The sequence below is a fragment of the Cetorhinus maximus genome, unplaced genomic scaffold, assembly GCF_964194155.1.
Source record: "Cetorhinus maximus unplaced genomic scaffold, sCetMax3.hap1.1 HAP1_SCAFFOLD_594, whole genome shotgun sequence".
Classification (NCBI taxonomy): Eukaryota; Metazoa; Chordata; class Chondrichthyes; order Lamniformes; family Cetorhinidae; genus Cetorhinus; species Cetorhinus maximus.
In genome coordinates this window covers 77595-93731 of record NW_027596536.1, presented here as the reverse complement: position 1 = coordinate 93731, position 16137 = coordinate 77595, and the positions used below count along the sequence as shown (strand labels likewise).

General features: G+C 44.3%; 1 protein-coding gene across 1 annotated transcript in view; it reads right to left on the bottom strand.

Moving 5' to 3' along the window:
- LOC144674236 (EVI5-like protein) overlaps positions 1-16137 on the bottom strand; it is a 104116-nt gene that overhangs the window by 22435 nt on the left and 65544 nt on the right. The window contains exons 2-3 of the mRNA XM_078535670.1: positions 6529-6700; positions 2905-3094 (exon numbers count right to left, since the gene is read on the bottom strand). Of these exons, the coding sequence (XP_078391796.1) occupies positions 2905-3094; positions 6529-6656 (318 nt within the window). The 5' untranslated portion in view covers positions 6657-6700. The remainder of the gene's footprint in view (positions 1-2904; positions 3095-6528; positions 6701-16137) is intronic.

Here is a 16137-nt window from a genome sequence, read left to right as displayed (position 1 = left end):
TATCAGCTTGTAAATCCTTCCAATACACCTGATGGCAGGCTGTAAGAGTGGGAGTGTTTCCTGGTCAGCCATACTGCAGGAGGCAACAGTAAACCACTGCAGTTATTTGCCAAGCACAGTCATGGACCAATCCAATGGGAGTCCATTGTCATCAACACCCTCTTAGAGCATGGTACCCGAAAGAGTAGGAGATTGCCAGGATATTGGGTGAGATGAAACAAAGGGGAAGCATCAAAATGGCTGGCAGCACTCACTGAATAAGTCACCTCACCCAAACAGGATGCATCATAGGTTCCAGAGGAAGACCAGGGTAGAAATTGCAGAGGCGCTGGCCAAAATTTTTGAATCTTCCTTAGAATGTGGTGCCAGAGGGCAGCAGGACTTGTTCAAAAAGGTGGAGGAGGAGAAACCTGACAATTACAGGTCAGTCACTTTAATATCAGTGGCTGGGGAAGCTTTTTAGAAACAATAATCCAGGAGAAAATTAACAGCCATTTGGATAAGCATGGATTAATAAAGAGGAGCCAGGACAGATTTATTAAGGATAAATTATGTTTGACTAGCTTGATTAAAGTTTTTAATGAGGTAACAGAGTGGATGATGAGACTTTAGCTCACGGTTTAAATATGAACTTCCAAAAGGCGATTTATCAAATGCCACAAATTAGGCTCGTTAGCAAATTAAATCCATGGGATAAAAGCGACAGCAGCAGCAGCACGGACACAAAATTAGCTGTGGGATAGAAAACAGTTGTAGTGAATCAGACTGGAGGGTAAGTGTATAATGTTCAGTATGAAGGCCGCTGCTGTTTCTAATATACCTCAGTGACTTGTACTTGGAGGTACAAGGCCTAATTTCAAAATTTGTAGTTGACATAAAACCTGGAAGTGTAGTGAACAGCAAGAAAGACAATAATAAACTTCAAGATGACACAGACAGGCTGATGGAATAGGCAAACCCATGGCGGATGAAAGTCAATATAGAAAAGTGAGGAGTGGTAAGTCTTGGTGGGAAGAATGAGGAGAAACATTCAATCCTAAATGAAGTCTAAAAGGCGGCACACCTGGCCAGGGTGAGTGTGTTTGTGGACAAATCTTTGAGGGCAGCAGGACAGGTTAACTAGGCAATTACTAAGGCACGTGGGATCCCGAGTTTTAGAAATAGAAGCATACAGTACAAATGCCAGGAAGTTACCACCTAGAAGGACAAGGACAGCAAGTAGATGGGAATACCACTACCTGGAAGTTCCCCTCCAAGCCACACATTATCCTTACTTGGAAACATATCGCTGTTCCTTCACTGTCGCTGGGTCAAAATCCTGGAACTCCCTCCCTAACAGCACTGTGGGTGTACCTACACCACAGGGACTGCAGCGGTTCAAGAAGGCAGCTCATCACCACCTTCTCAAAGGCAATTAGGGATGGGCAATAAATGCTGGCCCAGCCAATGACACCCACATCCCATAAAAAAAGTTATGCCAGACCTTCAACACAAGTTCACCAGTCCAATTCTGAACACCACACTTTGGGAAGGCTTTGGAGAGGGTATAGAGGAGATGAACTAGATTGGATCCAGGGATAAGGGATTACAATTACATGGTTAGGCTGGAGAAGCTGCGTTTTTTAAAATTTATTCTTTAATGGGATGTGGGTGTCACTGGCAAGGCCAGCATTTGTTACCCATCCCTGATTGCCCTTGAACTGAATGGCTTGCTAGGCCATTTAGAAGGCATTTAAGAGTCAAGTCTGGAGTCACATGTATGGCAGACCAGGTAAGGACAGGTTTCCTTCCCTAAGGGGCATTAGTGAATAAGACGGTTCCAGTTTCATGGTCTTCAATACTGAGACTAGCTTTATATTCCAGATTTTATTAATTGAATTTAAATTCCACTGGTGGTGGGATTCGAAACCCCACCCCAGAGGATTAGCTTTAGCCTCTGGATTAGTAGTCCAATGGCATTACCTCTACACCACCATCTCCCCTTAACCTGGAGCTGTTCTCCTTAGAGCAGAGAAAGGCAAGAGGAGATTTGATAGAACTGGTCAAAATCATAAAGGCCTTAGATTGTTTATCTTGATTTGCTGTCTCTCCAATGGCCGATGGGAATAATCAGGGACACGGATTTGAGGTGAATGGCAAAAGACCGGGACCAACATAAGGACATATATTTTTACACAAGTGGCTAGGGTTTCGAAAACTCTGCCTGACAGCGGTGGACAAAGCAGCCTTCAAAAGAGGATTGGGTAAACGCTTGGAGAAAAAAGGGGTGTGGAGGAGTGGCACAAACTGCATTGTTCCTTCAAACAGCCAGGGCAGGTTTGATGGGCCGAAGGTCTCCTGTTCTGTTATACTCTATGAACAGTCTTTCAACTCTATAACCATTTAATGCAATGATATGGAATATAATGAAGTTTGTAATTTCTTCAAATTTCCCAAGTTGATCAATTGAAACCAGATTGGAAGGGAGGGTGCTGAGCAGGAGTTAAGTCCCACTGCAAAGTAACGGGGACTTTATGGTTTATGGGGTCTGATAGGCTGAAGGAAAAAAATGAACGTTGGAAAGCCATGATAAGAAACTGAAAACATCTGGAATGTAAAGCAAGCCAGTTAGCTTCTGGAGGAGGATGAGGTAACATTTTGATGGGCTCCACCAAACTTTCAACTACTTCTCCCTTCTTTTAGCTGCCTGATATATTGGCCCAGCATTTTCTGCTCTCATAAAACTGCCAGGCCCTTGACCTGATTGATACCAGCAAGATCTGGAGGCTGATTATCTGCTTTACCATTTTGGAAACGGTAAAATTACATGGTGGTTCTGGCAGCAGGCTGGTGAACAGGAATTGCCACAGGCCTTTCATCAATAATATTGGCAAAATAACAAGCCGCACCCCCTGTGTCACTCACCCGCAGCAGTTTCTCTTTCTTTTTGCGCACTTCCTCCCATTCGTTGATCAGCCGGCCCCACAGGATCCATGTGTCTTCCTCCAAGTGGCTCAAGTTGCTCGAAGCTGAGGAGCTGGAGACCAGTGAGCCGCTGCTGTTCCGTCGCGACCCATTCACCGACCGTAATGACTTACTGTCGGCCTCCAGCAACCTAGCAAAAGTCGAGAGAGACAATTCCAGTGGGGGTTTCTGGACTCGTAATGGGATATTACTGTTTTGTAAAATGCACACCACGTCTCAGTAATTCCCCTCACACTAGAAACTGGTGCAGCAGTCACAACGGCCAGTCCTTCAATGAGAATGTTGTGTCGCATTAATGACAGGAATCGGCAGTCAACGTAAAAGTTGAAGGAAACCACAATAGTGAGTGCCAGTAATAGGGAACAACCTGCGGCTCCTATCTCACCTGCATGCCCACTCAAACATATCCCAAACAAAATCCTCTGACAACTTGCGCAGCTTCAGCTGAACCCAGTATCAGCTATTTCATGGCTCACCATGGAGGCGAGGCTTATAGGTGCTCCCAATAATGTTTGGGTCTATATTATCCGGCTCAGAAATATGTCAACGCACTGGCTCACGGAGAATAGATCAAAAATGAAACCGCCCAGGTACAGTATGTTTTACACTGAAGCAGTACTGGATTTCTGTCACCAGAGGGCCCCTGTCAGCTAAAACGCGAGAGGGGTCAAAAGATGGGCACTGCAGCATTTTAATTCCAGGGAGGGGCAGGATTAGGGGAACACTGCACACTCTAGATGGACAGTCTTAAATAATACCTCCCAATGTCTGCTGCCTCAACATCTACCCAAATCTTCCTCGGGTTTTCCTGCAGTATCAGCCTCCCTGGGACGTTCACTCTATGCTTTCACCAGCCTCTGCGTAACATTTATCAAGGTGTGTGTGTGCAGCACTCTCCAGGTTTGAAGCAATGCAATACAATAATGCACACCCAGGGTCAGATTTTCAATTCCTTCCCCAATAGCAATGCATTTTGGAAGGAAAAATTAGGAAACGTAATATAAACTAAAGGATAGTTTTAAAGGGAGAAATGGACTGCGTAGGGGGAAAATCACATACGCAACTGTTCATGCACAACAAGTTAGTGAGGCTGTTAAAGATCTTTGCCTTTATCAATAGAGCAAAACAAGTTGCGATAAACTTTTATAAATCACCGAATCATCCCGAGCTGGAGGATGGAGTTTAAATTCTGGGCACCGTGCTTTAAGGAACTTTGTCAAGGCCTTAAAGAGGGAACAGAGCAGATTTACTGGAAAGGTACCAGGGGATGAGGAACTTCAGATACTGCATGTCAAAAGACTAGAGCTGAAGTTATTCTCTTTAGGGCAGAGGTGGTCAGTGGAAGGCTTAGACATTCAAAGTTACTAAAGGGGTTTATTAGAGCAGGCGGCTGCCACAAGGAGGGTCAGCAACCAGAGGGCACGGATTTCAGAAAATTAGCTGAAGGATTAGAGGAGCAAAGAGGATTTTTTTTTAAAAAAATGTCGCGAGTTATGATGATCTGGAACGCACTGCCTGGAAGGATGGTGGAAGCAAATTCAACAGGAACCTTCAAACAGAATTGGTAAATGATTGCAAAGGGAAGATTGGCAGCACTGTGGAGAAGCAGCAGGGGAGTGCAACTAATTGGACAGCTCTTTCAAAGAGCCAGCAAGGCAGGCACAGGGAGCTAAATGGCCTCCATCTATGCTATATGATTCTATCATCGCCACACTGCACAGATTTCCCAATCTATCCCACATAAATCGAGCCTACCAAAACATCTGGTGCTTAAATTGATGATAAAGTTCATGGCTAGGTCCTCCTCCTGACCTTCTGACTTACAGCGGGTACTCTAGATTCCTTCCCATCAATGTCTCCCATCTTTATTCACAAAGCTTTGTATTTGTTTTCTTCAAACTCAATAACCCAATCCAACCATCCGCGATGAAGTCAATATCCTGTACTGGCCGCTCGCCATACAACTGTGAAACAATAAACGAGGTGTACGATGATCAGATGGTACTTAGCAACATGTCTCAGTTCATGACATAAGAATGATTATGAGGTAAACTCTCCTTTGGGGTATAAGGCGGGAAAATGTGAACTTGTCCACTTTGGCATGAAGGAGCAGCATATTATTTAAATGGAGAGAGATTGCACAACTCTGCAATGCAGAGGGGATCTGGGTGTCCTGCTACATGAATCACAAGTAGTTAGCATGCAAGTACAGCAAGTGATTAAGAAGGCAAATGGAATGTTGTTTATTGCAAGGGGAATGGAATATAAAAGTGTGGATTATTTTGCTAGAGCTGTACAGGGCATTCATGTGACCATATCTAGAGTACTGTGTACAGTTTTGGTTTACTTATTTAAGAAAGGACATAAATGCATTAGACGCAGCTCAGAGAAGGCTCACTCGACTGAGTGGGATGGGGGAGGCTACCTTACGAGGAATAGTCGGACAGGCTGGACGTATCCATTGGAGTTCAGAAGAACAAGAGGTGATCTTATTAAAACACCAGGTCCTGAGAGGACTTGACAGAGTGGATGCTGAAAGGATGTTTTCCCTTGTGGGAGAGACTAAAACTAGGGGACACAGTTTAAAAATAAGGAGTCGCCCCTTATAAGATGGAGGTGAGAAGAGTTTTTTTTTCTTTCAGGGGGGTCATGAGTCTTTGGAACTCTTCCCCAGAGACCAGCGGAGGCACAGTCATTGAATATGTTTAAGGCAGAAGTAGATTGACTCCCTTGCTAGTCAGTAACTAAGGCTATCGGGAGGTAGGTGTAACATAGAGTTGAGGCCACAATCAGATCAGCCATGATCTTGTTGAATGGCAGAGCAGGCTTGAGGGGTCGAATGGCCTACTCCTGCTCCTAATCCGTGTGCTCGTATGTTCCTGTTGCACAAACAGTGTACAGTGCATCTCCAGGACACACACTGTACCGAGCTCAGGAGGATTCTTTTCCTGACTGTCTTATGGAGAATAATTTAATTTAGGATAATATCAGACTTTCACACTAAGAATTGCAAAACAAAGTGCCAAAATAAAGTCCTTGACATTTCATGACTGTAAAGCAACATTAAATGTTGCAAATTGTACTTCACCGCTAGAAAATAATCAGCGAACAGAATCACAATAGAAATCACAGAATGGAGACAGCGGAAGCCGTTACTGCAGGTTACCCCGGACAGTCACCCTCACTGGTATAATAAGCCTTGAAGGAAATGCACCAAAAATTATGAACAGGAAAGATACTGCAATCGTAGCTCACATATCATTCTGATGAAGAAAATCTTTCAGCACACAAGCTAATAGGGCTACCACAGGGGATAGCAAAACACCTACCGTGGCAAAGAAACAATCCTCAGAATCTCCGGAGCGACCAGACTGCCCTTTTATTCCATGCTTTTTAATCAAGAACGGGCTTAGAAGAAATAAAGATTCAAGCCACAGGCTTGACCCAAATAGTGAGCCCAGCTTAGTTCTAATTCAGAAAACACAGCTCTGGTTAAATTGCAGCATTGGAAGCTTCCTTGCTACAATGTCACCCACCTTGTGTTCTCCTACAAACAACCCTCACCTGTTTTGCTCCTCCAACTTCGCCAGTAGTTCCAGCTCATCTGGACTGAGGTTATCAGAGGAGGAAGAATCAGGACTGACTGCCGGGCTCGCCATGGGAACAAGGCTTTGCAGTGTTAGGGTCTTCATCCATCAGAAGGTAAAGCACTGTTTCCCGGCAAAATTTATATCATCTAGGAGAGATGGAGAATAGAGAGCTTAACATTGACAACCATCAGATAATCTCTGGTATATACTAGGTGCAGCCAGTTTACCCCAAAGTAAAAGAGATGCACTCCACACCAAAATTAGTCAAGTTAACAGATTTCTTTCCTCAACTAGACCAGGCAAGTAAATAAAAAAGACCTACATTTATATAATGCCTTGCACAACCTCAGGACAATCAAGTGTTTTACATCCATTGAAAGTACTTGTGAACTGTAGTCAATGTTATAACGCAGGGAAGGCAGCAGCCAATTTGTACATGGCAAGGTCTCAAACAGCAGTTAATGGCCAGGTCATCGGCTTTGCCTCGGATGCGGTATAAATATTGGCTCCTGACACCTGTTCTTCTTTGAATACTGCCATGGGTTCTTTCACGTCCATCTGAGAGGGCAGAGCCTCGGGTTAACATCTCATCTGAAAGACAGCACCTCTGACTGTGCAGCACTCCCTCAGTACTGCCCCAAAGGGTCATCCTGGATTATATGCTCAAGTCCTAGAGTGGGGTTTAAAAGCACAGCTTTCTGACTCACTCACACAGGCAGGAGTGTGATCACGGAGCCTTGGCCACCATTTAAAGCCTCATTTTCCCTTATCCATGACTGCAAAAGAGTCCCCTGAATTGGTGCGGTTACTATTACTGCTGGGTACCAGCACACGTGGATTTGAAAATAGCCATGTGGGGGTGAACTATTTTGAAGTCTTTCATAACAAGTGCAAAGTGAACCAATTTTAAATATTAATGCACTGAAGCTTGCAGCTTTCATAGAATAAAGTGCTGAACATTTTTCAGCACTTTCATTGCACAAGTAGTACAGCCATTGCCTTCAGGCATTCTTGCAATATTGATGTGGCCTAGTCTATTTGTATCAACAAGGCCCACACTACCCATTCCATTGCTGGTTAAGTGATGTATTTTTGTTACTTCCAGTCCAAGTTTTTTTTTGCCCAGATTACACTTGGTCCTATTTCCAGCCCTGACTCCATTTGCTGGAAGGTTACACCCAGGAAAAAAGGTAGCCAGCTGACAACAGAATTACAGCAAGTTTAGCAAATGGACTTAAACCGTTACATCTCAAATCGCATGTTGAGCTGGCACAAGGCAAGAGTACAATGTATTGAGCCACTGTGGCAAAAGATAGACTTATAGCGAGAGCCAGAGCCACACAGCCAGAGTTCCTGGCCACAGAAACACCATCAAAGGGACCAGGCAATAATTGTTCCAAAACATGGAGCCTGATTAGAGAAGCCATTCCTATATAAGGCAGTATCTATGGATGGTAGAGACTAAAATTGGATTGTTTTCTTAATGACTTGAGAACAGGAACTGTGTGCAAGCAAAGGGATTTTGGCGTGTATGAATACAAGTCACTAAAAACTACAGCATGAGAACAAAAAGCAATCAAAATGGCCAATGGCGTATTGGCCTCTTTCTCGAGAGGGTGGTAATATAAAGTGGTGGATTGAGGAGTGATTGAAGTCCCATTGGGAATCCACATTCTGTCAGCAACATACTTCAGGAAGGGGCGCAGCACAGATTCAGTACAATGGCATAGGGGCTTAATGGGTTAAGTTAAGAGAACTGGTTGTATGATCTTGGGGAAATCTCACCGAGACATTTCAAATGATAAAAGCATGCGATAGGGCAGAATGGTGAAATTATTTCCTCTGGTGAGGGAGTCCAGAACAAGGAGGCACAACATTAAAATTATAGCAGTCAGGAGTGAAATCAGGAAGCACTTCCTTCCTTTCCCCCATAAATGTCAGTGGAAATCTGGAACCCTCTCCTCAAAAGGCTGGGGATTCTGGGGCTCAAATGAAATTTTGAAGACAGCAATCGTTAGAGGTGTTTAGGTCAGAGTATCAGGGGCAGGTACATGGAGATTAAGTACAGAGCAGGCATGATCTAACTTAATAGTGGAATAGGCTCGAGGGGAGGGGTGAATGACTGACTTTGGTTCTTTAATTCACGTTCTGATAGCTGCATCAATCACTTTGAACCAATTCTTTGACCAGCGGAGCTGCGGTTCAGGAGCAGAGAGAAAGGAAGAGCAGGTACTGAAAAAACGTCCATTCATTTGGAGTATTTAAAAGAGGGGGCATTCAGGCAAAGTAGCCGATCGGGAATAGAACCTTTGACTGTTAACTGCACCGTTCCAAGAAATTCAGGCCACAGAAAACATACCTTAATTTATTTCTGACGGGGTTTAAAGCTCATCATGTGGGAAGAAAGTAAATTGCCAGCAGATCTGAAGACTGCAAGCTGCTCCCAAGGCAGGTCCTTCACACAAATTAAACATTCACTCTCCATTTTTGTACAAGTCAGGTCAGGAAGCAATAGTCTGCACACTGAAAGCACGGCTGCACGGGTGATTGCACTGGTCACAGGTACGTGCTGCATCACAAAGCCTGGACAATCCACAGGACAGAGGTCAGTGTAAGATGCAAGGCTGGGTTTAGCACCCCCTGCCTTTTCTGCTGTATTTGGTTCGTCCCCACATTATGTGGAATGTTCTTTGGTGGCACATCATATTAATCTTAGCGTGAAGACTAGAACTAGAAGAATAGCCCTTTGATCTGTTCTGAAAGAATGTGATGCACTATGCACAGAGAGGAATAACTAGGGAGCGGGTTGCAGATCAAAACCAGCTGCAGGATTCAGTGCCATGAAAAGACTGACTTGCGTTTATACAGCACTATCCAGGACCAGCAGAACTCTCAAAGTGCTTTGCAGCCAATGAAGTGTTTTGAAGTGCGGTCACTGTTATGATGCAGGAAACACAGCAGCTAATTTGTACACAGCAACGGGATAATCACCAGGTAAACTGTTCCAGTGATGTCGCCTGAAGGATAATTAATAGTTAGGGAAGGACTTCTCTTGTCATCTTCAAAATAATCCCATGCAATCATTGGCTCAAACCTGGGCCAACTCCCTCGTCAGCAGGGATAGGGAGTGTGGTGTACACACCCCTCCCTAGCAGCGGTTGGACAGGATTGTACACACACCCACATCCCCCACCAGCAAGTTTTAGGCAGGAGAAACTATCTGCCGTGCTTGTGCTACACACATATGCAACATGTTTGACTACCTGGTTACGTAACTACACTGAGTATGGTGGGAAGAAACTGCACAGGTAGTTAGGCTAAATAATTATCCAGTTATTTAAAAGAAAACAACATTTGATTGTTGCTAATCACTTTGCGCCATGTTTATTCAGAGCCTTCGATGAAGCTAGTCCTATCAGTATCCATGCTATTTTGGTCTCATCCATTTACACCACAATATTTTTGAGCCGTTTGGCTCACTTGTATACGCTACAAGCTACATATTCACACAAAGGGCCTTGTCCTTTGCAAACAGAACGAGCATGGTCACGTATTACGCCTTTTTAACCTAAAGGAAAGCTTGGGGGACAGCCATTCCCTTGTTCATTCCTCTTGGCAATGCCTTGACCAGAGTCGACCTGCCTGGTTTGAATTTAAACAAAAGCTTAGCAGTTAACTGGTCTCTGGTGCATTCTCCATGACAATGCCTCCCTCACTCAGTCCACTTGCTAAACAATCAGCACTCTCTTCTCATGTCCCATTACATTGTTGATCCTGTGAGATTTGGTATTCTAGCAAACCTGTCCTGATGAGTGCAGGACGCAAAGCTTCAACAGCACGTCTTTTTTCAGCAATACTCAAGCTCTGTACTGCCAAGCGACTATATATACTCTCAGCGAAAGAGAAATAAAGTATCAGCAACAGCGGGGGCAGGATGTTGCAGGAAATCTCGCAGTGTGAGTCAGTAAAGATTCCTGTCAGCTTGAAGCTAAGTTACTGGAAGTGTGAGGGCAGTGGGGCACCTGGGATCTCAGTGAACAAGCAGACTATTAATCTATTTCCTTAACCAGTGAGAGTTAAAGATTAGGTAACAGGGGAACAGAAAAGAGAGTGAATGAGAATCAAATCTGGAAAAGGAATGAAAAATGAAAGTAAAAGGGGAAACGAAAGACTGATGAATAGAGAGTGTAAAATGGACCAAAAGGGAAAAATAAATTTCAGAACGACTTCAGCATTTTCAAAAGGCGTTTGATAAAATGCTACATGTTGGACTTCTGGCAAAATTGAAGCTCAGGTGATGAAGTTGACAATAGCAGCATGGATACAATAGATACACCTGGTCGCGGCCAGACGGGTCCATCCGTTCCAGGATAGGCTTCCTGTTTGTGTCCCGTGCGTTCGCTGTCAGATCCACCGACGTCAAGCCAGTGTTCTTCTCTGACCACTGCCTCCTACTGGCTGACTGTCACTTAGAGGAAGACCAGAGGGTTGGCCAGGGGACATGGAAGCTGAACATGCAAATGCTGACCCCAAAGAACATTGAGGAGCTCAAGAGGGATTACAAAGGTTGGAGAACCGTGAAACCCCTCTTTGAGTCCCTGACACACTGGTGGGAAGCGACCAAAGGAAATATCAAGAGGTTTTTCATCCTCAAAGGTGTCCAGAAAGCTAGAAAGGAACAGAGGGAAATGTCCCAAATCCAGAAAAACATGCAGAACCTGCTGCGGCTGCAGTCGATGGGGGGTCGATGTCAAGGAGCAACTCCAAGAGGTGAAGAGCCAGCAAGCCTCGCTCTTTCCCTCGGAGGCCTCCAAGATCATCTTCCGTTGCAGAGTCCGCTCCGTGGAGCAGGATGAGACGTGCTCATGTTTCTTCTTCCAAAAGGTACACAGAGAGAGCTCTGTGATCAGCAGCCTGAAGGAAGAAGACGGCTCAGTAAAGTCATCGCAGTCCGACATTTTGAGGATCAGCAAATCTTTTTATGCTGGATTGTATGACGTGAAGCCCACAGACAGCATGGCCTCCCAGTCCTTTATCACGGAGGTCTTAGATGACAGTACACGGGAGAGCCTGGACAAACCGCTAACTCCTGACGAACTGACTAAGGCCCTTGAGTCCTTCGAGTAGAGTAAAACTCCCGGAAGCGACGGCTTGCCGGCAGAGTTGTATTCGGCTCTGTGGGACTGGATCGGCCCAGACCTGCTAGAAGTGTACGAGAGTATGCTCCTGGCCGGTAGTATGTCAGAATCCATGAGGAAAGGCATCATCACCCTCATCTACAAGCACAAGGGGCCAAGGCAGATGCAGGGATATAGATAAAGAGGTGAGTGGGCCTCACTGGATTGCCTCTTCGAAAAAGCCAGCGTAGAATTAATGTGCTGAAACTCTTTCGAGTTATCAACAGTCACAGATTGCAACTCTTTCGAGTACAATCACAGTTCTTGGTTTCCGGGAGTGGGACATGAACCCACAACCCTCTGATTCAGAGGCGAGGGTGCTATGAACTGAGCCACAGCAGCTCACCCTGTGCTCTACTGGACATGGTTACATGCAGGAATGCGACTCAACAATTTAAATTGCTGCCTTTCAGGTCTGGGGTGTGAATTGCATTAACAATCATCAGGTCATTAAAAGGGTACTTACATTCTGAGCCCTAACTTTTGGCGGTGAGTTTAGTGGGCAACCAACATGCCAATTTAGCAAGTTCTTAAAGATAACAGGGGGGGCCAAGGGCAAGATGCCGTTTACAGGAGGCAAAATGGCAGAACAGCTTAAATCTATTAGTAAGTTATAGAGATTGAACTCAAGATTTCTCTCTTTACCCCCTCAACCGAATTGCACAGTAATAATGGTGTGGACAGGAACTCACTGATATTTTTCCAGCCAGATTTGGCAAATTGTTTCCATTCTTTAGCTGTCAAGTTAAGAGTGAAAGGAAGTTTCCAACAATATAGCAGTGACTACACTTTGCAAGTACTTCATTGGCTGTAAAGCACTTTGAGGCATCCAGTGGTTGTGAAAAGCTCTAAATATAAATGCAAATTTCTCTTTTTCTTTTAAGCTGATGTTGAGCCTGACCGATAAATACAGGAAAGGCCAACAGCCCCTCATCCTGCAAAAATGAAGCTCATTCACAAACAGAGATGGAGTTAAAATAAAGTTGCTGTGTGACTTTCTGACCTGTGGCTACTTTGATGATCAGCTGCACAGTGAACCTGCTTTGGTCACAGTGACCTATTCTGCAAAGTCTGAAAACGACACCTGTCAGGCAATTGTACTGCACCTCATCAGCAAGGGTTAGAAAGGCAGCAGTCAGTAAGGCCGCAAGTTCCATACCTCGAGTCCTGGGCTCCCTCACTGTACGCATTGTTAAGGGAAGTGATTTTTTACAAGGTCCTTCATTCAATACTCAGTACAGTATACTCAGGACGAAATATACACATCTCAAAACCATATTAAGGAACAATGGGGGAAATAACAAGGCATTAGCTCCACATGGAGAAACAACGCCCCTTCCAGACCAGCGCTGCAAGCTTTACCTATCAGGATGCTCAGCCTTTGCTCGGAGCCCCACATCTTTGTTGAAAATTTCCTTTATAATTCAAGCAAACAATCTGATAACTGGGTGCAGAGATCAATTAACTTCCTAGTTCCAAAACTCAGCCCAAGATCATTTTAAATATAAATATCAGCTTCCTCCCTTGAAATGTGGTCCCTTATTCACTTTCAATTTGGTTAATCGAATAATAAAATCATTTGAAAGTTCCAGCCAGGCTGAATAATATTTCACTGCCACCTGCACATATTCTACAGTATCTAAGCTGTAAACACAATACTTACCACAATGATAACGACATAAATATTTAAAAGCCATGTCCAGAAAACGCACATTACACAAAGCAGCATGACACAAACTACAACCATCAGGTTTGGGATCAGCACAGTCATCATACAGTCCAGCATTTCTTTAAATCTCGAGTTGGATTTCTGTATGTACTGTAAGATCACAATTTGATATCAGTGAGCAAAGGGTTAAAAAAGGTCAACACCTACAACAGTGATGTCCAGCCAAATGCCAGTTTGGTTCAGTTTGCTGTACTCTGGCTATAGTCACCAGGTTTCACAAAGAGTTCATCTAAGCTGATAATCCAGTGCTGGCCTGGAGGCCGAGTGCTACATCGCCAGAGGTTCCACTAAAACCTCAACTGCTAAAAACGGGTGGGTATGGGTCAGGAGAGAGGATATTAGGTTAAAAATCTGAAACACAAACCCAACCTGCCACTTCCCCGCCCACATCCAGTTTTAGCAAAGGTGAACGAAAGGCAGGCAACAGAACTGTTTCTCAGGAGACGGTTCACTCATTTAAATCCTCCGAGGAGGCTTTGTGCTTTCATTTGAACAGTGCTTCTGTTTCCAAGCTCCCAGGGCCGGGTGTCCCAGGCCTCAGGAAGCCTGGCAGATAAAAGGAGGTGAGAAAGTTGGAATCCAGAAGGTAAGTTCCTTTACAGAACTGCTTGCAGACCAAGAGCAGGAATGCTTCCTGCAGGTCCAGCAACCAAATCTGTAAACCCACCCCCCACCCCCTCCAGCCCTAATTCAACAATCTCCTTCCTACACCCCAAAAACGTCCCCCCCTCCACCACCCCATTACCCACAAACCCAATGGTCGCTGGCCCTCAGCAACTCCAACTTTCACCTCAACCTCAAATTCACCTCCAATCCCCGAACATCCCCTTCCCCCATAAACACCTCGTCCCCCTTCCACCATGCACCTTCTCCCCGCACCCCATCACCCCTCCAAAAAAAACTGATCCTGGGCTGCACCCTTTTCTGAAGGCTTCCCCACCCAAGACACAGGCAAGCTCATCAATCTAGCCGCTTCCTCACAAAGAAAGCCCTTTTGTTTTTGCATTTAGGACGGTCAGACTTCTGGTTCCCTCTATAACTCCTCTCCCCCGTGCCCAGTAAATCAAGGCCCAAAAGGTCTGGTCCAGTCATTCATGTTAAAGATCCCATGACAACATTGACAGAGCAAGGGCACTTCCTGGTGTCCTGGCAAACAATCCTCTTTCAACCAGCACTAACAAAAATATATATATTGACACTGTGTTTTCAGATGTTTTCGACAAGGGGCATCTCATATCTTTGTGGATACTACGCTAACAGAGTGAAGATTCTGTGATCCATTATCTATTAATGAAAGGCCAACAGACATTCAAAACGTTCTAAGCTCAGTGAGGGAATCTGATAACATTTTTTTTTTAAAACACAAGAGCAAAGCTCAGCTCCATCAATATTTAAGCCCTTCAACTGAATATATTCCCAGGCAAAGACAAATCAATACACTCAGTGTCGATGCGCTGAAACCTAGGAGACAGCTGAGTGGAATGAAACAACTGAGGGAGCTTTGGCTTGAAGGGAAACAGTTTTAGGTGGGAACCGCCAAGCTTACTATTGATTTTAAACCTTGTGGAAAGCATATGACCTAGTTAATAGCAGAAAACAGGTTCACCAAATACAAGTATGTGATTCATGTAATAACATTGCTTTTCTCACCATATACACGGTTTCTCTTCCTGAGTCATGTTTGCATAGGTGGTTGATTGTTCAATAATTTGATCAATTTACATGTTGACAATTCACGTGAGTTCATTAGTTTATATGGTTTCACTGCTTAATTTATAACAATTAAAATATGAAGTAGAAATAATGAACTTTCATTGACAGAAAGCCTCTCACATCTTCATGTCACCTCAAATGCCAATGAAATACGTTTGATGTGGTCACTGTTGTACTGTAGGCAAACACAGCCATGGCAGTCAATCTGCACCAAGCAGAATTTCACAAAATGTAATGATAATAGGCAGATGATCAATTCTAGGTTCTCTGTGAGGCACAGGGTACAAACGCAAAGTTATAATGAACCTTCATAAAACTCTTCCTTGGTCTCAACTGGAGTAGTGTTCCCAACTCTGGGCACTGCACTTCAGGAATAATGTGAGGTTTGAGAGTGCACATGAACTAGGTCACTAATGAAAGAGAGCTTGGAAATAACTATTATTGTAGTCCTGTCTTTTGAGATAAAGGTCAGCCAAAGCATAACTGAATGGTTTGAGGAGCTGAGTGCCTTTCCTCTATGTGATGACTGTATTTTCTTTTTGTGTCATAGTCCCTTAAAGACCAAGGTGAAATGGGGAGTATACCGAAAAACAGGGCAAATTGTTTTCCTGATTATGATAATTAGGTTCCAAGAAATGCTCCTTTGACCCAAGGTTGCCATGGAAATGAAAAGCTAAAAGGCAAAGGATAAATAAAAAGCTAATTGTAGTGGTGTTGGTACAAACTTCAGCTTGTGTTTTGGTTTGGCACTTCAGAACACACCCAGAATTTGAGGGGGGAAACAAGCAAGGATCTCTCCAATTCAATCAGTTTTCTGTTTGGCAGTTCAGAACAGATCCAAAAGAACTGAAGAAAGGAAGAGCAAGGAATTGTGGATTGGACAGACCCATTGCTGCCGTTTCGATGTTGCTCGAGCCCACTAGACTGTTTAAAAGGGTTGGAAAGGGGGGTCTCTTGGGGTCCT